This window comes from Asterias rubens, chromosome 20 (assembly GCF_902459465.1).
Source record: "Asterias rubens chromosome 20, eAstRub1.3, whole genome shotgun sequence".
Lineage (NCBI taxonomy): Eukaryota > Metazoa > Echinodermata > Asteroidea > Forcipulatida > Asteriidae > Asterias > Asterias rubens.
In genome coordinates this window covers 204,736-228,709 of record NC_047081.1, presented here as the reverse complement: position 1 = coordinate 228,709, position 23,974 = coordinate 204,736, and the positions used below count along the sequence as shown (strand labels likewise).

Below are 23,974 nucleotides of genomic sequence, written 5' to 3'. Positions count from 1 at the left end.
AACCATTTTCATTTTGTACTGATCATAAATGTTCGACTGAAGTTGTTGATGATGTTTATGCCTTGTTGAAGAATCTTGTTGCCTTGGTTCCCATAATGTCAAAGCTCATGACTAGTTGACCTCCAACGATCTCACGGGTCGCTGTCCCGTTTCCACCAGACCCTTTGAGGACGAGCTTATCTCCCTCCCAGGAAGGTGTGGCTTTAACCTCAACCCCTCGGAGGGCCTTGATGTCTGGGTCGGAAAACTCAACACCTGAAGAAAAGAAAATGCAATCATAGATATTAATTGGAATAATAGTAACATTAATACTAATTGTTGTGAAGGTAGTGCAATCTGCTCTACCAGGGAAGGTTCTTGTGGATGATAGCCATGCCAACATCTGAAGGAAGTGGGTAACCCTGTTTCAGCCCAAGGAGTAGGTAGCAACGTGCCCCTGGTGACAATTAAGCAGCCCTCACCTGTGGCCTTGTGATATTAGGTGATCTCTCATAAGAACTATTATAACATTTTAAAGTAGGATTTTAAACTTTGCTTGATGGAATGCCATCTTAGTAGGATTTGCTACGGAAATCATCTCTCTGTGTGCATTGAGGTGATACTTAGTCTTTGAGACGTCATGGCCAACTGATTGAAACAATAAATTGTTACACTGCAAATTGTTTTTAGAATAACAAAACTCATAAAGACCGTAAAAGATTGCCAAGGCCCTTTAAAGATTGTACTGTAGTGTATTGGTACTCCTAAATAGAAGTTTAACAAGGAGGCCCGAGGGGGTGGAAGTAAACTTAAATGAACTTAAATTAAGTTTCTTTATGCAATTCCTTGTTTTCCCAAGACAAGAATAAATCTGGAAATCACGATAAATTGTTACACTCACCGATTGTGAACTTGGCCTCACGGCAGTTGCCATCAGCAGCGGTTGTCTTGACAGTGAAGTCATCTCCACTCTGGGTGATCTCTACGGTAGAGGAGGGGTCAGTGGGACGCTTCTCAGCCGGTACCTTAAGAAGGTCCAATAGAGCATCCATACCATCTCCGCTGGCATACACCCACTTTCCGCTCAAGTCACAGGGCATGTTGGTTGAGATGAGTTAGGTAACTGTAAGAGAGGAAGGATTGTTTTGAGTTAAGTAAAACCACTATCACACAGTAAATTGTGTTTTGTTTTGAGTTAAGTAAAACCAGTTTCACACAGTAAATTGTGTTTTGTTTTGAGTACAGTAAAACCACTATCACACAGTAAATTGTGTTTTGTTTTGAGTACAGTAAAACCACTATCACACAGTAAATTGTGTTTTGTTTTGAGTACAGTAAAACCACTATCACACAGTAAATTGTGTTTTGTTTTGAGTACAGTAAAACCACTATCACCGTAAATTGTGTTTGGGATGCGAATTTGACTTAAGTCCAATGGAATGAAAGCCATTTCATATTTCACTTGAAGCAATTTACAGAAGACGAGAGAATATAAGTTAGAATATCATCTTTTTGATTGATGTTTACGATAATTGCAAGATGGAAACCTAGATATAGAAAGAGAAGAATCCAAGCATCCACAAAAAACGACAACTCAGAACTAGAATAGCAAGAAGGGGAAACTAAACGACAACTCAGAACTAGAATAGCAAGAAGGGGAAACTAAACGACAACTCAGAACTAGAATAGCAAGAAGGGGAAACTAAACGACAACTCAGAACTAGAATAGCAAGAAGGGGAAACTAAACGACAACTCAGAACTAGAATAGCAAGAAGGGGAAACTAAACGACAACTCAGAACTAGAATAGCAAGAAGGGGAAACTAAACGACAACTCAGAACTAGAATAGCAAGAAGGGGAAACTAATATACAGTGTAGTAATTACATGATTCATTAATTAAGGGATTCACCCAGTCGACAAACACTGCCTCATGATAAACTATAACTTGTGTTGCCATGGTAAAAAGACAAAAGCAAGCAATGTACATGTATGTTCTAATGAATTGTCACATTCTATAAGATTATCCATATCTTAATGTTGACATAATGACTGAAAGTAAACAGCGCACCTTTGATATATTAGTTTGCCTTCCCGTCTATAGGGGATTTGTGGATGTAATCCCTATAAAGTTGCCAGTTGACAGAACAAACATAATGTCATTATGGTGATTTTAATGCGAAGATCGGGCACAAGATTAAATGTATCTTTGGGCTAAGTGGAGCAGGGAGTGTTTGTTTACCCATTGGCCCTTGGGCTTGTCGACGTCTTTGCTTTTGTTTTGGAGTTATAAAACAACTGGTAACTTCTAAAAACTCTTAACAAACCGAATGAAGTGTTACATTTCACGGAAAAGGGTTCATCAAGAAAATGTCTTTTTGCAAAAAATAAATTTCAGGAGAATGAAACTTGATGTAGAGTCTTCACTCTTATAATCCAATTTCTTTAGAAATAAATCGCGCAAGTCTCGCATTATTTCAAACAGTTTTCCTTGTAGCAAATATCATTGCACCCATACTTTACTGCAGTAAATACTTTAAACTGGAAGTGTTAACAAGTAGGCTTATCAAACAACACATCTTGCCAGATGAGAACTTCTCCAAATGTACATTTGCTCTACCTCCATGGTTTAATTCAACTTTGAAACAATACGACGTAACAAGACGACAAAACATGCCAACTGGTAAACCAAACCACTGGTAAACTGCAGCTCGACGGTTTGGGTTACTATCTCTACCTCCATGGGTTATCCAACATGCAATAAGAACAAGAAGAAACAGAACCTTGCTTGGAAAATAGCAAATAATATTGCACAAGGCACAGTGAAAGGAGGACGGAAGCTCGAGGGAAATACACCATCAAAGAGTGGACATGAGCTGAGAGTTTGCCTAACTAGAGGGCAGAGAGGCATTGGTGCCGAAAACCTGAGGGTATAAGGAATTGATGAAGATGACTCATGTGAAAGGCTGTATCTTTAGAAAGTGTACAGAGAAAGAAACAACAAATCAAGAGTTCGGTATCTTACCTTTCGTAGGGAAGAAAGAGTAGTCAGTTGACGTGATACTTTCAAGATGTTTAGCTGGAGAGAGCTGCTCCTGAATTCCCAATCTACTCCTTCTTATAAGCAACACCCTCAAGCTTCCGACCAATCAGAACCCAGCATGTCACCACGCCCCGTGTTCTGATTGGCTACCGGTGAAGATAAGAGATGGCATTATGACTTTAACCTCCCTCTGTTGGTGACACAGTTATTAGTGACACGGTGACCTCTGTCGTGTGTGTATTTTCACTCTGAGTTCCTTCTTGAATACACGTACAAAGTTCGCAATATGTGTTACAGTGTTACGTAATAAACGTATATTTTTAAAAATACGACCATCGTAAATCACTGCTATACATTTATTGGCAATAAACTGCAGGGAGGCTTTTCTTCACAATTCAAGTCTGGTTCTTGAAATGGTTACAGCAAACAGATAACAAATATATGTCTGCCTCAACAACCTGCTCATTACTGTTTTTTGTTGCAACAGATGTTTTTTCATAATATCTAACTTTTTACACGCACCACAACACCAATTTGTTAATATATGATCATCAGAGTAGGTGTTCGCGATTCAGTGAAAACAAAAACTATATGGTTGATGTTTACCAGGAATTTTGCTCACATTATTCATAGGCTAATTCATGTTTTGATTGCTGCAAATTGTGTATGGGAGTTGTGTTAGTCTTCAGATTACGCATAGATTTGAGCTTTTGGTTGGATCTGTCCCCAAATATCAACTCTTGAGTTTGTCTTTAAAGCCTCCTTCGTGTTAATTTTGTTAATGTTTCTTTCGAAGCAAATGAAAGTCTGAGTACTGGATTGGAAGGTAACTGTTGGTAAAAACATTATAACCTCTAAAGTCAAAACAACTTCCCGAACATTCTTAGTCGAAAGCTTTGCATTTTGTATCAGGTTGATGTTTGTCAGGGAGTGTAAATTTATCGCAGTCTAATTCCTGTTTCGATTGCTAAAATCAAAGAAACAATTATGTTTGGTGACGGGAAGGGCTGGATGGGGCCTTTCATGACAGATAGTCTGAACGTATCATTATTAAGCTCGAGTGCTCCATGTTGAAACTATATTGACATCAACTCTTTAGGTTGCATTTTCCATTTATCAAGGATTTTGCACAAAAGTGCTTCTTCAAAACGGAGCCGTGCTTATTTTTTAATGTTTACTAAAACATTGAACAGATTTACACATTCAACAAACTTACATCCAGAGTTAAAAAAAAATCTTGGCACTCATTTTATACAAATAAGTATATCAAACCTACTTTTAAAATACAGTTATGGATTGACACATGCTCTATATCATTCGTGGTTATAGGGTTGTAGCATTTGGTTGAATACTATAGACGACGTGCTGGGTTTACTCTGCCAAACAAAACACCAACGCTGTGTGTTATCAGTTATATAATTCTCTATAATAGTGATACTGCTATGATGACTCACAGCTTAGCATATAACCATGGAGGAAGAAAATAACCAACCAAATGCTCTTGGCCTTTGACCTAGTGCCTAGCTTCACGGTGATGGCTTAGTGTCTTTGTTTATCAGATGAGTACATAATTCATCTTGGAAGAAATCATTTTCAAACACTTAATCACAAACCATAGCAACAAATGCTCTGGAAGTAAATGTTGCTAGCCATTGCCAAAGTACGCAGTCAAAATATCACTGGCAGACACTCAATTCGTTATTAATTTTAGAAGTAATTACGTCTTAATTAATCGAATGCCGGTGCTTTAAATGTTGTGGGAAGAGTACATTCATTTTAATTTCTCTCTTGTTCACATGGTACAAAGTTATAAAGCGTCCCTAGCACACTTGGCAGTATTGCTTCGCAAATTTCTGCCAAGCAAAAAAGAGCAAGAAATCTGTCACAAACTGTACACAAGATATTTTATTTTTGCCGGTGACCTTTTTACGGTAGCTCCCTATATGTTGGCGTATTATTATAACTTCTTTAAATTACCATACAATATACCTCCCCATAAGTTATTTAACCCAGTAGATATTGTATTCCCTACAGAGGTGTCAAACGTCTGGTTGAATAATATTGTTTCTTGGTCAGTAATCATAACTGAAGACTACTTGGGTTATATTTAGTTTATCGTGCATGAATTTGCCATTGACCTTGTTGATAAAAGAATCCTAGTCCAGTTTATCAAAGCATAACCAAAGGGGTACATCAACATTTCCCAAAAACCTTTGTTTGCAAAAAAGAAACACAAACGTTTTTCGTCCTTCGTTAAGAAATGGATCGGGTCACGACTTCCATCATAAAAGCACAATTCTGGAACAAGAAACGAATCGTTAGAATAGTCTGCTTGAAAGTTAAGTCTTTGGTCTTCAACTACTGCTGGATTTTGCCAGTCCTTGCGATTCGGATTGTCTTATTTTCTGCCAGCGATTATTTTCTTCGAAAGTTAAACTCCAGCTACGCTTGTTTTCATCCAGTCAACCTTTACCACCACGGTAAGTATTTGCCTTTCACAAAGTTATATTGTTTTTCGAATATGTTGAATATTATAATTATGATTATCAAAGAAATGTAGGCCTAGTTGCGTTGTTACCATGTTTCTGGGAACATTTATTGTGTTGGGAAATTTCACCTCTTTATTAGTTTTTTTTTCTTCTTAGTATTTAATCAATTCTTTAGGGGGACTTAATCCTCTCAAAAAGAAAATGGTGATGAAACACGGTAAACGTAACACGTTGGGCGTGGTACGGGTTTTTTTGGTACCAGAAATTACCTTCTATAAGATTCGTATAAATTATATCTAATTCTATATGGAAATAGTTTTATAATGGTAAAAATATTGATTTTTTTTTGCTTCATTTCAGAAAGCCAAAATGCCGTATTTGGAATTGATCTTGATTTTGCTTCTTCTACAAATCCCTATTGGATTCTGCCAGGCATCAAGCTGTCATGCACAGTGTGATTACGATCACGTGACTGCAATGACTGACTGCTCTAACCGGAACCTCGGATGCGTTCCTGACAACTACCCGGATTCCCTCGTAATGGATCTACGTCACAACTCTATCAATACTTTAGATCCGGACGATCTCAACCCCGGATTAACCAAACTGATCTTGGACTGGAACAACATCTCAGACATCACGTCACTAATGACGTCAGAGAAGATGGAGAACCTGACACTAGTTTCAGTTCAACACAACTCCATTTCGGTTCTGCTCGCGGATTGTAACTTACGCTCCCTGCAGACCCTCCAACTTGACTCCAACTTGATAACGAGCCTTGAGGTACCGAGGTGTAGCTCTCTGGAACGGCTCTCAGCGAACTCAAACTTAGTCTATGGTACCATTAAGCTGGAGCTATGCATGTACGTATCACCCTCTGCGTCAATAAGCTTGCAGTTCAATTTAATAACAAATGTCAAAGTTTTATTCAACGGTGGCCAAAATTGTAATATCACTCTTGAACTAGACAACAACTTCATTCGCACTTTTGATTACGATAATGATTTCGGGAATACTAAGTTGTTCCACAAGCTTTCTTTGAGCCATAATCAAGTTCAAAGTATTAGTAATTCTAATGGTATGCTAATCACCTCCATATTCATTATAGAGAGTAATGAACTGCGTGATTGGGACGTATTGACAGATGCTTTACGGTATGGCTTCCCGTATGTGGAAAGTCTAAGCATACGTGGTAACTCACTCGACTCCCTAATCCAGGCACCGTCGTGGACAGAAGAGCTCCAGGTCCTGAATGCAGATGGAAACAGTCTAAAGAACCTGTCCTCTGAAAGCATTCGAGGTTTCTTGAGTCTAACGGAGCTCCATGTGTCCAACAACCAGATACTCTTCATCTCAGAGTCTGCATTAAGAGATCTGAATATGCTTAGATACTTGTACCTTGATTGGAATCCTTTGACGTCTTTATTTGGAGGTGTCTTCCGAAACCAGGGCGACCTGTTGATTCTGTCCCTCGCAAACTGCAATATAAACGAGCTTCACCCAGAGTACTTCCTTGGGCTGGACTCCCTGGAGCGCTTGGATCTCTCCGGGAATCAGCTGGTTCAACTCCACTCGGAGATGTTCCGCCTTCTACCACAGATCGTCACAATGAATTTCTCTAACAACAACATTAAGAACTTTGATTTGGAGGATTGTCAACTTGTTGATGGTTTGAGAATCTTGCTCCTTGCTCGTAATTCCATCAGTGATATCAGTAGCATCTTGGGCCACTGTGGTCACCTGGAGACTGTGGACTTAAGCTCGAATCAGATCGAGATCGTACCGGGAGATTCCATCGTCGGAAGAAGCCCAACCCTATCCCGGCTGGAGCTGTTCGGCAACCCGCTTCAGTGTGACTGCAGAATGGCTAGCATACGCGACTGGCTGCAAAACAATCCACCGTCCTCTACCCCTCTTTGTCACGGACCACAAGGGTTAGAAGGACGCGCTCTCATAGATCTAGCAACACACGATCTGGCGTGTGAGCCCCCTCTAGCTGTTTTAGACTTCAAAACGCTCCAAACGGTAGCTTGTGACACAGTAACTCTACCTTGTAAATCCACAGGAATACCAGCACCCAGTACTTCATGGTTGGATCCCAACGGTACACCGATTGATGTTAACCTGAAAGGGAGATATTTCATCACTCAAGAAATGACTTTACACATTATAAAAGTTGAGAAATCAGACCAAGGGTTGTTTACTTGTAGAGTCATGAATGAGCTTGGGGAAACTGATGAAGCTGTGATCCGTCTTACAGTAGCTGAAGAACCTGGTTCTCCTGCTTCACCATCGTCTTACATCCTACCAACGATGTTTCTTACGGTCATGTTCACTCTCCTAGCCGTGGTGCTTGCTTACTTTCTCCGTAAACGTCTTGAGAAAAGATCTCAAACAATCACAACCTCTAAAGCTAAGATTGACTACCGTAAGAGTAGGATGGATTCTGTGGACTCATCGCGATATGTGAATTCTGTGGTTGATGATGGGGAGGTCGAGCCAGGTGGGGATGAAGGAGATGGGTACGAGGACCATGAAGGGGATGGGTACGAGGACCATGAAGGGGATGGGTACGAGGACACTGCGTCCTTCAATGAAGAAGACCCATCTTCGGCTTACGATAATACGGTGTCCCTGAGTGAACATGGGGATTGTGATGACTATGAAGCAGTAGAGATCGGTAGCGTCTCTTAATAAAAGTTCTTTCATAACTCTCTCCAAGATGTAAACGAGGGAAATTTACCAGGTTAGTTTGCTGCCACCTAGCGTTCAAAATTTGTATTCACAATCACTTTTTTTTGTACTGTTTGCTCTGATTTGTTTAAATTATTTTTACTTTGTGATCATGTTTGTGTTGTCCCCTTTTAACATTCACTTGTAAGTATACCAGGGTCCATTGTTTTGAGTTTTCTGTTTCATACTCGGTAATGAACTTTGAATTTACTGGGTGTTCGTTTAGCTCTTTCTTCATCAAGTATTAACTTATGAGTCTATAGGAACATTAATAGTAAATTGTTCTCCATAAAATAGGAAATAGTTTGGACTAACAGCAAATGCCAACAATATTGAGTTATTGTACATCGAGCACACCAGCAAACTCAATGCATAGTGTTGTAAAACCACCTAATACAAAGGTCGGTGTGTTTGAACTCAATTTATCTTTGTTGGCATGGAAACCTATCTATTGTTTTCTGTGTTTGCTCTCACGATTTACGTTCAACAACAACACATTCGTATCCTTGTAGCTACAATAAATCCTTGCTCTTTAATAATTCAATGTTCTCAGGACAAACTTGTTCATGGTAATCTATTGTTGAATTGTTGAATTGCTTCAACTACTTTTCTGTATCCAAACCAGTGCCCAATTTCATAGAGCTGCTTAAGCACGAAAGGTAGCTACATGTATAAGCATAATAAAATTATGCTTACCAGAAATCGGTTAGCAGCCAAACTACCATATCACATTTACAATTTGTGACTGGTATCGTGCTCATTTCTGCTTAGCAGACAATTGTTCAGCAACATTTTTGCTTTAAACAGCTCTATAAAATAGTGCCCAGCATATTTGATTCCACCACCATCAAGCGCTATAGATAAGCTGCGTTTGTTTACTCGTTGTATCCCAAGCTCTAATCGATCAAAGCAACACAAACTTCAGACAAATCCTTAATGCAAATGTGTCAATGTTGTAGATACAGTGTAGTCTAATGACCCCATAACCTTTCGCATACTGGAAATGACTAAAGGGTGCTCATAAAATGACACTTAAAGGTGTGGAATTAATCACACATGGTGTTAGTTTTAATGCGTTAATGGCTATTTAATAGGTCATAATAATTGAGCAATAAAAAACTGTAGGAATTCCGTATGTCGGTTGTGCTTTGCTGTAATAAAAACTCTTCAATTTTAATGTGTTCTTTTGATTTACGATGAAGTGCAATGTGGTGCATGCAAAGTGAAGTAATTGTCATTTACTTGAACTATTATATTAATGTTGGTTTTTACCCATACACCGATGAGCCTTGCTCAATGCAGTCACATTATTCACTCCGAAAGACGACGCTGTAAACCCACCTGTACTGTATCCGTATACACTGTCAACGCCCACCCGTACGACTACTGTGCACGAGTCATCCGCACTAGCACTCGTAAGACACTCCTCGTAGCACTTCGCGCCCAAATCCTCTAATTTCACAGAACAGGATACAACTTTGTACTACCTTCAAAATGTAACAGCCTGGAAGTTCAGAGGGTGTCACTTTGACCAAGATACACCCACCCTATTCTCAATGTTTAATTTGTGTAATCCAAACCCCTGAGTTAAAAAAATAAACAACATAGCCGACCAAAACTTTCCATGGGATGAAAAGTACGTAGCCCGGTGTGGCACGAGATTCTGTCCCCATTATAGCGGCAACACTCAAAATACCGCCTGTTTCTGCCCACCCTTATTATTATTGGGGAATTATCATTGGCTGAAAGGTAAGGGGTTGATTCAAGAGAGGGCGCTATTTAAAAAAAGGTGCACAATTCATTGTATGGTGGGAGGGGTGGGGCAGAGTTACGGGGGGGGGGCACGGCAAGAACCTCATGCTACGCGTGTGTACACGAGAGATTCTGTCTTTTAAGAAATACAAACTTAAATTCCATTTACAGCATATTTTTTTGCCGAGTCAATCCCACAATATAAGAGTGTTTGTACCCAATCAGTCACTACCCCTTGTGGTTCATTATTGATACCTTATATGGGCAGATTTTGGTTTCATGACCTCGATCTGTTCATCAACGATTCAAACGGCCACGACCAAAGCCTCCTTTGGCAGCGGTCTCAGTGTCCTCCTAATAGGCTGCACGTTGTGCCACCATTGCTGGGGGCGTGGTCATCAGAGGAGAGGAGAGGGACACTAGAAATTAAGTCTCACGTTGGAATCCTATAATTATTTTGCAGACGCGGATCCAGGGGGGCGTGGGGGCGCAGCCCCCTCTTTCTGTCAGTGAGAGGGAGAGAAAAAAGAAAAGAGAGAAAGGGGGGAGGGGGGGGGGACACGACACAAAATAAACTACATACTGGGTATTTTGTTATCAAAACAGTAAAATAACCCGGAGTACGACTTCCTTGTACACTTTGCTTCATTGTGGACCACAAGTGGTCACCCTTACAAAGTCACCCCCCTTACAAAGTCACCCCCTTACAAAGTCACCCCCTACAAAGTCACCCCCTGACAAAGTTACCCCCTTTACAAAGTCACCACTCACAGAGTTACCCCCTTACAAAGTCACCCCCTTATAGTCGTCGACGAAGTCACCACCTTAGCCCTTACAAAGTCACCCCCTTACAAGGTTACCCCCTAGCTGGATCCTGGATCCGCCCCTGTTTTGAGCAATGAAAGGAAACCCGACGGGTCACATAGATAGCAAAATTGATGTTTTGTACACAAAGAAATTAAAATCGTTGTCTTTAAAAAAAGTATGAACTGAACTGATCTGTGAAAAAAGAAGAGATTACTGAATAATCAGTTGGATCTAAAATATTTCTATCCTATCGTCAAACATTCTCATTTGAATAAAATGATAGAATAAATACACCTTTCTCTGAGCATATTGATTGCGTCATCTAGTGCCCGACGTGGTGTACTGCCAGTGCCAACATTGCATTAGCCAATGTAGTACAGTGCCAACGTGATAGTGCCAACGTGGAAGTGCCAACGTGGAAGTGCCAACGTGCCCCGAGGCCTCGACGTCACAGGCCCATAACTTCTTAAAGCCTTGTTCTGCTAAGCAGAAATAAGCAGGAACTCACTAAAAAGCAATATGCATTACATGGTATTCTTTTTGCAGGAGACCCGTTTCTGCTACCTGAGCAAGAATTTTTTTTTCTGCGCCAAACTTATTTTTTTGTGCTCAACGAATTTTTAAATAATTGTGCCCCTTTTTTTTTACTCAGATAAAGACAAAGGTCCACTCAACGAATCTGTTAAGAGATCAGGGAGTCAGCAAGCCTAAATATTTTCAAATGCCTCTTTAAAAAAGGCATGCAGTATTACTTAATTTTTTTATCAGTTATGTTTTATTCATGGTGTTTCCGCAAACCTCTCGTTGTACTCCTTATCATTCATGCTTTGTGAGAAAATTATGTCACTCATCAGTTACGCCGATCATAGACCCTTATCGAAACCACGGCTTCGGCTATGGATTCGGCTCAGGCTAGCCGTGTTTTGACGTTACTACGCTCAGGGCTTCAGACGAACGGAGCCTAAAGCCGAAGCTGTGGTTTCGAAAAGGCTCCATTGTGCAACCATTGTTATAAGCTGATTTGCATAATAAAGCGTTAGCGCCCTCTATGCTTCCTTTGCCAATAAACATGAAATTAGTCTTTGTTCAGGTTTGGCAGCGGTCATGTCTGTTGATGATAGAGCTACAGTCAACACACAAAGCTCCATTGAGGAAGCCGCGAGCGCCTCGATTAAAGGCTACAATGAAGTGGTCGTTGAAGGAACACGTACACCACGTAATCCACTGTTGTGTTAGTACCACAAACATTATTTTCGTGTGGCTCTTATCGGCTGTCACCTCAAAAGATTATTCTAGACTTGGGCTTATCGCAGCCCAATACAACGTACTCTTGCGTAAGAAACTCACAGCAGCCACAGATATTGCATCATACGGGCATTTGCCAGTCGACTATTTAAGAAGTTTGAAGGTGCAACACTGACTGAAAGTAAAGTTCTTGGTTCAGGTGGTCTGTGCTTCCCACTACCCCTTGATAAAACCCTTACCAGCTGCCCCTGGCTGGTTAATTGGAACGAACGTTGAACGGTGTTTTTTTTTAAAGATGGTTGACACCGAAGCCTATTTGAACGTAACCACCATTTTGGTTGGGTTGGTTACTCTGGCTGTCATTGCGCTGTACATGAGTACCCAGAGGCCTGCTGGTGCACCGCCCGGACCCACTGCTTTCCCAATCCTGGGAAATATTACCAGTAAGCATTATTATTAATCAGATCATGGAGGAATCAGATACTAACTTATTCTGTTCTTGGGTTTTATGAATGCTCTACCCGCCTCTCTAGGCTCTATATGGTATGGTGTGTACTAATATCAGTTGTTATTAACATTGTAAGTATTCAATTTATTGTGTTTATTTATTTGTACTATCAATTAAATAATTTACCTCGTTAGGTGCCTTGAGCAGTCCTTGTGGTGGATATATGCGCATTATAAATTGTTGTATTATTTATTTGTTGGCACAAAAACTTGCTTAGTACAAAAAAAGTTTTGCTTAGCAAAAGTAGTTAACCAGCCAGAACATCATACAGTTACTATATTGCTTCAACTGGTATCATGCTGGTACCATAGAGAAATAACTGGTACCAAGAACAAAATACTTAAAACAAGTCTGATAAACCACTTTCCCCCAAAGGTGACCCAGTATGAAAATGTCTTCAATATTGATCATTTCTTGAACTTTAAAATGGAACTTTTGGTAACACCTTTTCTTTATCTTTGTATAGCCTTCATGACCAATACGCCTGTCTTTGACGTCTTTTCGGATCTGAGACAGAAATATGGCACCATATTTTCCTTGAAGTTTGCATCGAGGAATGTTGTTGTCTTGAACACCATTGAAGTAATCAGAGAAGCAATGGTCAATCAGGCTGTAGAGTTTGCAGGACGACCCCGGATACAATCCAGTAAGTCCATCTTAGGTTTAGTCACTGTCTTATTAAATAGTTTTTAAAAACTTTGAAAACTTTGGACTTTTCTGTTACTTCTGATCTCAGCTGAGTTACATGGGGTCTAAGGGCCTTATCAAACGAGCATGTTTTGTAGGCGACTTGGAGGCAACCAACTGCATTGCATGCTACAGGACCACTTGGGTAGCACATTAGTCATTCTTTGTATATCATCTTATGACCCACGAGAACAAGAGGCGATCATTCAAATGTGAGTTCCCTTTCTTCATGGAGATTGCCTGGAACTTGTTGCCCGTAAATTGCCCCATGTGACATGGCTCTTAGGCTTGCTCCTCACTTTTAAGGTTGGATTCTTGGGGGGCTTGGACTTGGACCAAGATCATACATGACTTGGAAGACTTTAGACTTGACCACTTGACCTGAAAGACTGAGACTTGACCTTTTAAGGTAAGCACTTGAGACTTGACCTATGACTAGATAAAGGAGACAAACAAACCAAAAGAAACAAAAGGTACTGAATTGTTCAAACTATGCTAATGACATAAATTATTTTGATTTGTCTTCTTTATAATTTAGTGGAACTGTTCACAGAGGGGTATAAGGATATCGTTTTCACTGATTATGGTCCACAGTGGAAATTTCAACGAAAGCTAGCCCACTCTGCCGTTAGGTAAGCCATTCTACCTCTTTCAAACAAACATTGGGTGGTCGCTAGGCCTGGGTGACTACTGCGACAGGTGGTGTAGTCACGACTATTTGAGTAGTAAATTTCACTAGTCCCCTTGGCCTAGTGGCCACTAGCCCAGGCCTAGTGACCACTTGCCCAGTGTACAAACTTATAAAGGAAGTTGTTGATAGAATTATCAGTTCATTGTTTATGTTTCTATTTCAGACGTTTCACCCGCAAGGAAGAATTGGAAAAGCTGGTGTTTGCAGTGACTCCGAAAGTGGGTAAAATTCTGGATGAACAAGGAGACAAGCCTTTTGCGCCAAAGTATACCATTGGGCAAGCAGTTTACAATATCCTTGCTACAATGTGCTTCGGAAAACAGTAAGTTCAAGCAAATTTTGATTTTGTTTTTCACAAAAAAGAATGTTCCTTTTTATGTTGAAAAAAATGATCAGTCAAAACAATAATCTATCGGTAAAAAAACTCTTAATTTTCTACAGATATAAAACTAATGACCCGGACCTCATGGCATTCATCACTGCTAATACTGAAGCTACTGAAGCTTTTGGCAACGGTCTGCCTTCGGATTTTTTTCCGATCTTGAAGTACGTCAAACTGCCGATTGATAGACGAGTGAACAAGTTGGTCCAAGCGTTTTTCAAGCTGTTTTACAGCGAGTTTGAAAAGCACCGTGAAAATTTTGACCCAGGTATGCAAACAAGTAGTTGTTCTTGTTGGGTCAGAGTGTAATGTCAAGGGTCACATTGTAGTGTCAAGGGTCACAGTGTAATATAAATAGAATGTTTTAGGTATGGCCAATGGAGTCCTATATTTAATATATGTTTGTATACTGTGAATATTATAGTTGTAGTACCATACACAGCCTGTGAAGTAACAGTTGAACAGATTCACACACTTTCTCTTCTTTGCTTGAAAATTTGACCGATAATAAGATCCTTTTATAAAAAACAATTCCTGTTTCCTTTTTTTAGAAAATGTCAAGGACTTTTTTGACACTTTGATCCTGACCCAGAAGGAGGCAATAGCGGCCGGTGAGGAGGAGGCCAAGCTACTGACGGACACCCACATTGTTCAGACTGTCATGGACTTGTTTGGAGGTAGGCAAACAAAAAAACTACTACCCCCAAAAAAAGTGAAAAAGCATGAAGTATTCATTGTCTTTCCAATCATCGCGATCACCTTGAGATTGTGGCCCAATTTCATGGCTCTGCTGGCTGCAGAATTCTTTAGACTTGGTGAGCATTCTCTGCTTTCAGAGTTAGTGGGAAATTTTTACACTAGCTGTGTCAGCAAAAGTGTATAGTAACGGGAATAATGGGCTCTCAAAGAAGAAGACTCTCCGCATAGGTTCAAGCAAAGAGCAAGGAACAGGGTTCAAGTTAGCAAACGGAATAATTCTGACATTTACAATGATTATAATTTTGTTGTCAAATAGCCGGAACCGAGACCACCACCTTAAGTCTTCACTGGGCAGTCGCTGCACTGGCAGAGAATCCCAAAATCCAAGAGAGGATTGCCCAGGAGATTGATGATGTCATTGGTCGTGATAGACTGCCCTCTCTTGACGATAAAGGCAACTTGCCATATGTGGAGGCTACCTTACTAGAGATTCTCCGCTTTGGTTCAGTTGCTCCACTGGGTGTTCCACATTCTACACTGGTTGATACTACACTGAGTGAGTTTGAGTTAACCTTATTATGCTTCTCTATTGGTTCTTACCCCTCCCCCCTCCCCAATCGTTCCAATTACCACCCTCCCCATTGCCCTAAACCCCCCCCCTCCCCCATTGCCCTTAAGACCACCGGCCACCTCATTGCCCCAAACACGCCGGCCTCCTCATCACCCAAACACCCCCCTCCCATTAGCCCTAAACACCCTCTCCCATTCGCCCTGAACACTTCCCTCCCATTAGCCCTAAACACCCCCCTCCCCATCGCCCTAAACACCACCCTCCCCTTCACCCTAAAACCCCCTCCCATTCGCCCTTAACACTTCCCTCCCATTAGCCCTACCCCCCCCCCCTCCCCATCGCCCTAAACAAGGGTTCAAAAGGGTAGGTTTGGGATGGGCCCCACTTAGTTCCACTAGTTATGTATTAGCACCCTCTAGTTTGAAGTTGTCAATGTAAACAAGACAACTTTGAGGCAGCAACTAGTCTTTTGTGTTATACAAACAAGTGGAGTTAGTTTTAATACGTTTTGTGAAGCTAAATTATTCTTGTCTTTTTCTTTATTAGATGGTTACAAGATTAAGAAAGGAACGATGGTGATGATCAACCACATAGGTCTTCACTTTGACCCTGAGAAATGGGACCAACCTGAGCAGTTTAAACCAGGTCAGTTAGATTAGTCTAGAGACTATACAGTTTAAATTAATGAAAGATTCAGGAAAGTCCAAATGCTCTCCCGAGATATCTTGTGAAGGAATAGAGCTCCCTGTATTATAGACTTATAGGTTGGACCAGCTTGGTATCCGTTATGTTCAAAAAGCATGGCGCATGATTATTGGTTGGACCAAATAGCTTTGTATCTGTCAGGTTCAAAGAGCACGGCGGATGATTATTCATTACCTTGGGCTTTGTGTTTCATCCCTCAAATTAATATTGCTCTCATAGCTAGTGTTAGCGGAGTTTCTGTTCCCCATATGGGAAATTACCATGAGCTGGGGCGCTATCAGAAGAAGTCTGACACAGTTCGCCATACTGGGGGACATAATCTCTGGGGGAACAGAGTCTCTAATAGGGTACATAACAAATATTCAGAGATTTTGTTCTTATTTTATTCGACAGAGCGGTTTTTGAATGAAAACGGTCAACTTCCCGATAAACTACCCGAGAATTTCCTCCCGTTCGGCCTTGGCCGACGAGTCTGTCTTGGTGAAGACTTCGCTAAGAAGGAGCTCTTCCTTATCTTCACATGGCTGTTTGGCCGGTACACCTTCTACAAGGTACCAGGGAAGGAGGAGGAGTCCCTGATGAAGCTGACTACTGTTTCAGGCTTTGTCCACCAACCTCTTGACGGTATGGAGGTGTGTGTTAAGAAGCGCTATGAGTTTGAATAAAGTAACCTGTTATTCTGAGGTGTGATTTCGGTTTTCTAAAATACTGTGCTTAAAAAGTACTGTTCTGGTACAAAGATATCAAGTGTGATTTATCAATGTTTATCATGGTTTGTTTTTGTACAAAACTGCCAGTGCATACTAAACACATGCAAAGATCAATATTTGTTTTTGTATAGTCATTTAAAGGGAAGGTACACGTTTGGTAATTGTCGAAGACCAGTCTTCTCACTTGGTGTATCCCAACAAAAGCATAAAATAACAAGCCTGTGAAAATTTGGGCTCATCAATCGGTCATCAAAGTTGCAAGAAAATGATGAAACAAAAAACACCCTTGTTAGAAGAATTTGTGTGCTTTCAGGAAGGAATAAAAACGTAGAGATGCTTTAGCAGAAAATATTAGGGAACAAATTTCTGGCTACGCATTAATGAGGAGGATACCAGTCACAAAGTGTTGACGGGACACAGTGGTGGCACACATAGAGTGATAGGCATGAGGACAGTTAGGAACAAACACAATTACCTAATGAAATCATTGTCGGTTTATTTTAAATTTAGCTTATTAGAAATATAATTGTTTGCTTTCTTTTATCAAGTTGGTGTGGCATATAGAAATTGGCAATATATCAAATTTAACATTATGTATAACATTCTTAAATTTGGAATTGTATATGATGGTGTGGCCTTAAGAAGTGGATGTTATTTCAATTGAAAAATTTATACATATTAATTCTTTAGATAAGCATTTATTACGATTGACATAATTTTACTAATAGTTAGTTGCTGCTATTAGTGATAACACAGGGTTTAGTAATGCAATATAACCAATCAATTAATACTGCTGAGAATAATAATATTGTGATTTAATAAAAATCTTTATAAAGCAGAAACAAATTTATTTTTTTTCATAGATTTTTTTAGTAGTCATCATAAAATAATGTTATAAACATAATGGGCTTTTGTGGTAACAATAAAAAAAAAACTTGAATATTTAAAAAATGCGAAGTGAATTGTTGTATTTTATCAGAAAGCTGTGAACATCTGGCACACAGTGTGCAACATCAGTAAGCTATACTGTTTCCAATAATCATTTAAAGGGCCAGACTATTCGACCCCTTCAGCCCGTTTTGGATAGCATTAATTTGATCAGATGGCAACGTGTCCCTTTAATTCAACCCGAAAAAAACCCACTTTAAAACGTAGAGTGATACCCTGTCTTTATCCGCAAGGATAAAAAGACAAGTGCTTTTCAGAACCAGTGATTTCACTAGATAAACTTGCAGTGACGTAAGCCTTCTCAATCTGTGTTTTGATTGGTCCGAGGTGACGTTTGGCAGCTGCACTTTCGGTCGTCTGCATATGAATCTAGGTGAAAGGTGAAGATGGGCGGGGATTGACCTAGGCGAGAGACCCCTCTCTGGCGTTATTCACGACCCTCGAAGTGTGACGTGAGATGTTCAGGCTTTTAAAAACGTCGCTTAACGCACACCTGTAACTCATCACTCGGCTGATGGTTGAACGCTGAGTTGGAAGTCGCCGTAAGCAATGACGTCAACTCCTTCCCTGGTACCTTATAGAAGGTGTACCTGCTAAACATCCACGTGAAGAGTAGGAAGATCTCCTTCTTAGCGAAGTCTTCACCGAGGCATGAACGACGTCCACAGCTAAAGGGCAGAAAACTCTCTGGTAGTTTGGTTAGAAGCTCTCCGTTGTCTTCCAAGAAATGCTCTGACATTGCAAGAAATAATACCCACTATATGACATAATGAATTGTATTATTCAAATGCATTTGTAAAAAAGCGGGAAATACAGATTTGGTAAACAGTAAAACCTATGTTCATCATTCCTATACAACAGTTATACAGGTCACGTCCATTACAACTTTGTCTATCATATGCCCTGCAGCGGATGTACAGGGCTGGTTGAGTCACGCAAGTTGGTAAAAGACAGAAAACGTCTGCTTACAGCTTTAAAAAAGGGTCTAATTCTTTATCCGAGTTCACCAACCAGTGGCAGTGGTTGGTGGATATACTATAGTAAACGGGTTTACGGTTGAAAGAAGTAGAAGCAAAAGATAAGACTGATTGAACTTCGACCATGACTCAGAGCAGGTAGTGCCTGGTGTTGTTGGTGCTTACCCGGTTTGAACTTGTTGGGTTCAGCCCAGTCTGTCGGATTGTAATGCAAAGCGAGGTGATTGATCATTACTGAAGTACCTTTAGGAATCTTGTATCCGCCTGAAATTGCACATAGTATAATCTTAAATGTTGCAAACACATCGATATACAATAATGCAAAGATGAAGTCAAGTATATACGCACATGGTGGATCCATGTAAGCGAATACAGGTGGATAGTGCCAGTCACTGTCGGGATCGGTATTTAGTTCTTTTGTTTAGATATATATTTAATAATATGTATTTGTTTGTTCTGACGATTGATATGGGGCTTTTTTGTTTTAGAATTAGACTTGGATGACAAAATGGTCAGATACCCGAAGTCTTGTGCACAACTTGTAATTGTAATGGAGGCTAGGTACCCTACTCATAGTGATACATGTATACCTATTGTACGTACTCACACAATGAAGTATCCGCCATTACAGAATGAGGTATACCAATCGGTACCACGCTACCAAATCGGAATACTTCCAAGATGGTAGCCTCAGTGTATGGCAAAGTGCCTTTATCGTCAATAGAGGGCAGCCTATCACGACCTACAACCTCATCTATCTCCATGGCAACATTCTCCTGGATTTCTGGATGTTCTGTCATGGCTGCTATGGCCCAGTGTAAAGTGTGAATGGCTGTGTCAGTCCCAGCTGTTAAAGAACGAAACATATTAATAAAAGATTATTCATCTTTTTGGGACGCTAATCACTCTAACTTTTGCAGCTGAAAACCTTGATCACGAATTAACGAAGGACAAGGCTAAGCAGGTGTTCGAACCGCAGGAAGCTAGACGCCTTCGGTAATCAGCCACTGTCGACACATAACCAACGAGATCAGCCAGAGTCCCTAAATAGTCTGAGGTGTTTTTTTTTGGAGGAAGGAAAATCGGAGGGCATGGAGAAAACCTTTGTGGCATGTGAGAGAACCAGCGCACAACTCTACTCACATTGTGGCCGTAGCTGGGAATAGAACCAGTGCCACAGTGGTGAGTGAGAGGCAACAAGCGCTTTACACACGAGCCATACCCTGACCCGCTTATGCCAACCCAAAATCAGTTTTTAAAAAAATGACGTCATTATCCGTACCAATCAACAGATCCATGACGATTTGCACAATGTGTGTATCCGTCAGCTTGCCTGCCTGTTCCTCTCCAGCTTCTTTCTCTTCACTTTGTTTTAATATCAGCAAATCAAACAAGTCACCGACGTTTTCTGCAGAATGGAACAAAACATCTTGTTGACAACTCTCATTCTTTGAAACGATATTGGTAGGCCAATGGTGTGTGGCATGTTGTGTTATTGCTGAGTGCAAGTGTTTTCTTAGACTTGATTCAGTTCCCGTTCTCGTGTGAGAGGTCCCTATATATTCGCCGTCAAAATGAAGCTATTGTGGTCCCGACCATAGGTTGTGGGAGTTTTCTGATGTCAGGCGATGGGACTGAAAATAAAAAGGACTTTCACTAGATTTGGACTTGAGTAAAGTCTAGTGTTTTCTTGACTTACCAGGGTCGAATCTTTCGCGGTGGTTGTTGAACTCATCGTAGAAGAAGCGATGGAACGATTTCAGGAGTCTCTTGAATTTAAGTACCGAAGGTATGGGTATGTATTTTAAGATTGGAAGGTAGTCAGCCGGTTGGCCATTGCCGACTTGGTACATCACTGTATTCCGTAGATCAATGTACGTCATAATCTCAGGATCGTTTAACTCGTACCTGTTTAATATAAAAGTGCATTTTATTTGGTTTAGCTTTAAGCAGAGACTTTCAATGCCTTTATACCGTGTCGTGGCAATCTTTGACTTGGCCCTTGCACGCATAGCAATAAATTAAACTCCTTATTTCAAATAACACCTACTAAACAAATTCAAGGATTGATGTACGACGTATGGAATCAAAATCCAAACAGTGTACCTTATGCAATGACGTCATCACACCTGAAGTGAAACGACTACGAAACAGTGACAACGTATGTTCGCACGTGCTTTTATGGGCCCGAAGCAAACCTTCTCTTAAGCTCATCAGAGGGCGCCCTAATGATGACGTCATAAGGTATCAAAAGAACAAAGTGAAGTCGTTGATGAATCAAAAATCATTGCGTACGGATCTGAGAGTTCCGGAGGTTAAGAAAAAAAAATGCAGTTTAGAGGGCGTGTCCTAGTAATAGGCCAATAGAGAAATCAGTGAACATACTTACTTTTTCCCAAGGGTAAATGTGGCTAGAATGTTATACACGATCTTGCAAACTGTCCACTTTGGAGCGAATGGTTTGTCTCCAAAGGCATCAAGTACGCTGGCTATTTTAGGAGTGACATCATGGACGAGCCTCTCCATCTGCTTACGTTGTGTGAATTGTCTGGAATTTAGAAGAACACGTCTATGCCCTGTTATGGATTTATAGAATGGGTGTATTTGGCTTCAGCTCCAGCCTCGCTATGGGCAGCGCGACCAGCCTCGCTATCGTGGCAGCGTGCCGTATAGATCATACCTCTCTTTTGGCTGAGTACTCCGCGTAATGGCAGAAATGATGCTCTGTGACGAAAAATGGCGCTTTCAAAATGACCGCGTTGCCAAGAAAGTGATTGTCAAATACTGCCGCCACGATTGCATACAAGACATTTTCCGTAAACTTCGGCGACGCAGGGGTAGCTTTTCCCAATTAGTTCCCAGGGCTTGCAAATCAAGTATTTTTGAGTTTTCAAGGTAACATTATGAACAGAAAAACCTCCTTGTTTGTGTTCCTTTCCGACTAACGTAATAAAATGCTTTCGAATTTAAAACTTCAAAGAACAACAGGCTACTTTGTTTAAAGGATTGAAGTTTACCTGAACACGCTGTGAGCAAGTTTGCGCTGGTATTTCCATTGTGGCCCATCTGAGAATATTATATCTTTGAATCCTTCAGTGAGCAATCCAACTGTATTAAATCAAAGTAAAACAAACTATCAATAAATTGCATTCCAATCTAAGAACTTACTTTGAACAGATTGTAACAGAGAATTAAAGAAAACGTCTATCACTGCATAAAACTTACCCGGTCTAATGATGATGATAGTAGAAAACATCCCTTGAAATATTTCTGTCTAAAAATCAAATTTTTAATTAAAAATTCATAAAACTAATTTCCTATTTGGAGTTTATCGCTCAGTGAGCCTTTTTTATTCGTTTTCTTTTAAAATCGATGTCATGCAAAATCTAATCGTTTTTTCCCTCTTTTCTCGTGACTCAGATGGCCGATCGATCTCAAACTTTTCCAGGTTTGTCAGTTTATGTATATGGTGGATTACATAAAGTGCTTATCTGCCACTGAGCAAAACCAATTATGTAATGTTTCTTAAAGCTGACATGAACCGAATAATAAAAACCATAAGAACTATTTGATACCAGCGTACGCCCTTCCTCGTCCTGAAAACTCTACCGCGTGTTTCACATAGGCTTCCTTTACAACCTCGGCGCTATTCAGTAACACAGTGTTCTGTCCCGCAAACTTCAGTGAGTAAATGTCGCCATATTTCTTGTGAAGTTCTCTAAAGAGTTGATGGGGGGATTTGTTGAAACCGAATCCTGTTTTGGAAGGAAAGTTTTGTTTGATCAATTTCTCGGCAAATAACACTTTCGCAAAATTGTTGTCATCGAAGTTCTTTTATTCTAATTAAACATTTGTTGGAACGTAACTAAAATAAGAGCCAACACAAAATTGCAAATATCATTGTCGACATACAACAATAGGCTTTTATTCTGACAAACCATGTTACTGTGACGGTTATTATAGACATCCACCACAGAGCTATTACTTTCAAGTTTTCCTTTTATTTATTTAAATTATTGGGACACTACAATGATGAGAAAAAAAGTATCGGAGAAGGGCAAAAGACAGCTTCATTACTCATTATGTTAAAATTATGTTATCAACTACGGATTCACTGCGATTTCAAACATGCCACAAAACAAGACCATGGCAGCCTAACACCCTGCAGATTAGTATTAATTATTATAAATAATAAATACATTTTACAAAATGTGTAAATTAAGTATTTACCCAGAAAGCTTCCAAAGATTGGCAGAGAACTCGGCCCTGGCGGGAAGCCAGCCGGCCTCTTGGTTCGTTTATAGAAAGCAAAAAGACCCAAAATAAACACCGCAATTAAAATGGAGGCTGTTGTTTGGCCGAGTTGGGAGGCTCCAGAAGCAGCCATTTTGGATTTGTTGAATATTTACTTAATATCAGCCTTGGCCTCTGTGTTTTGTCACGCACTTGGAAGCGACTCTAAACCTTTGGACTCAATTTGGTCTGATCAAAGTATTCGATAACACATTCTGTAAAATCATAATCTTTTCAATTGTATCGAACCTCCTTTTTTGTAATAACCATCTTCGGGCCTCAAACGGTCTGATTAGAATCGTTCAAAATGCACCCATAACCCCCCCCCCCCCCTGCACAAACCCTTTAAAAACTTGGAGATCAATGATTCTTAAAGTTGGAAAGTATGTTTTTCATTGGTGAATGATTGGTTTATGAAAGTGATTTTGTTTCTTGTATCCCCTTCCAAGATGGGCCTGACCATTATTTTGATTTGGGTCTACTGCTCCTCGTTTTGCGTTCAGCTTGTCGACGGCGTTCAGCTTGGAATGTGTAGATCGACTCGGTGACAGGTTATGGCTTTAGCTTACAGGCCCTGGCTTACAGGCAAAGCCACGACTAGTGTTATTATTGGCAGAGCTGTGAGCCATGGTCGAAGTTCAATATCACAGGCTTATCTATGCTTCTTTCAACCCGACTACTAATGGTTGATCTGAATGACCTGCACAAGTCTATTTTTATATACAACGCATTCATATGCTAATACTTCACTCAATGG

General features: G+C 40.3%; 4 protein-coding genes across 4 annotated transcripts; 2 read left to right on the top strand and 2 right to left on the bottom strand.

The window, feature by feature from the left end:
- Window positions 1-44: 44 nt before the first annotated feature.
- On the bottom strand, window positions 45-3,048 carry LOC117303845 (gastrotropin-like). The gene is made up of 3 exons (XM_033788233.1): window positions 3,003-3,048; window positions 881-1,102; window positions 45-255 (listed from the first exon to the last, which is right to left on the bottom strand). The coding sequence occupies exons 2-3, from the start codon at window positions 1,077-1,079 to the stop codon at window positions 56-58; spliced, it is 399 nt and encodes a 132-aa protein (XP_033644124.1). The 5' UTR covers window positions 1,080-1,102; window positions 3,003-3,048; the 3' UTR covers window positions 45-55.
- Window positions 3,049-5,878: 2,830 nt separating this feature from the next.
- LOC117303930 (leucine-rich repeats and immunoglobulin-like domains protein 2) lies at window positions 5,879-8,203 on the top strand. Its single transcript, XM_033788395.1, has one exon. The coding sequence runs from the start codon at window positions 5,879-5,881 to the stop codon at window positions 8,201-8,203; it is 2,325 nt and encodes a 774-aa protein (XP_033644286.1).
- Window positions 8,204-12,038: 3,835 nt separating this feature from the next.
- LOC117303783 (steroid 17-alpha-hydroxylase/17,20 lyase-like) lies at window positions 12,039-17,185 on the top strand. The gene is made up of 9 exons (XM_033788139.1): window positions 12,039-12,489; window positions 13,021-13,200; window positions 13,780-13,873; window positions 14,096-14,254; window positions 14,374-14,582; window positions 14,866-14,991; window positions 15,330-15,569; window positions 16,131-16,229; window positions 16,683-17,185. Exons 1-9 carry the CDS (start codon window positions 12,342-12,344, stop codon window positions 16,952-16,954), a joined length of 1,527 nt encoding a protein of 508 aa, XP_033644030.1. The 5' UTR covers window positions 12,039-12,341; the 3' UTR covers window positions 16,955-17,185.
- Window positions 17,186-17,237: 52 nt separating this feature from the next.
- On the bottom strand, window positions 17,238-23,311 carry LOC117303717 (cytochrome P450 1A1-like). The gene is made up of 9 exons (XM_033788013.1): window positions 23,155-23,311; window positions 22,500-22,679; window positions 21,942-22,032; window positions 21,314-21,472; window positions 20,624-20,832; window positions 20,207-20,332; window positions 19,532-19,771; window positions 19,090-19,188; window positions 17,238-18,679 (listed from the first exon to the last, which is right to left on the bottom strand). Exons 1-9 carry the CDS (start codon window positions 23,309-23,311, stop codon window positions 18,417-18,419), a joined length of 1,524 nt encoding a protein of 507 aa, XP_033643904.1. The 3' UTR covers window positions 17,238-18,416.
- Between the last annotated feature and the right edge of the window lie 663 nt (window positions 23,312-23,974).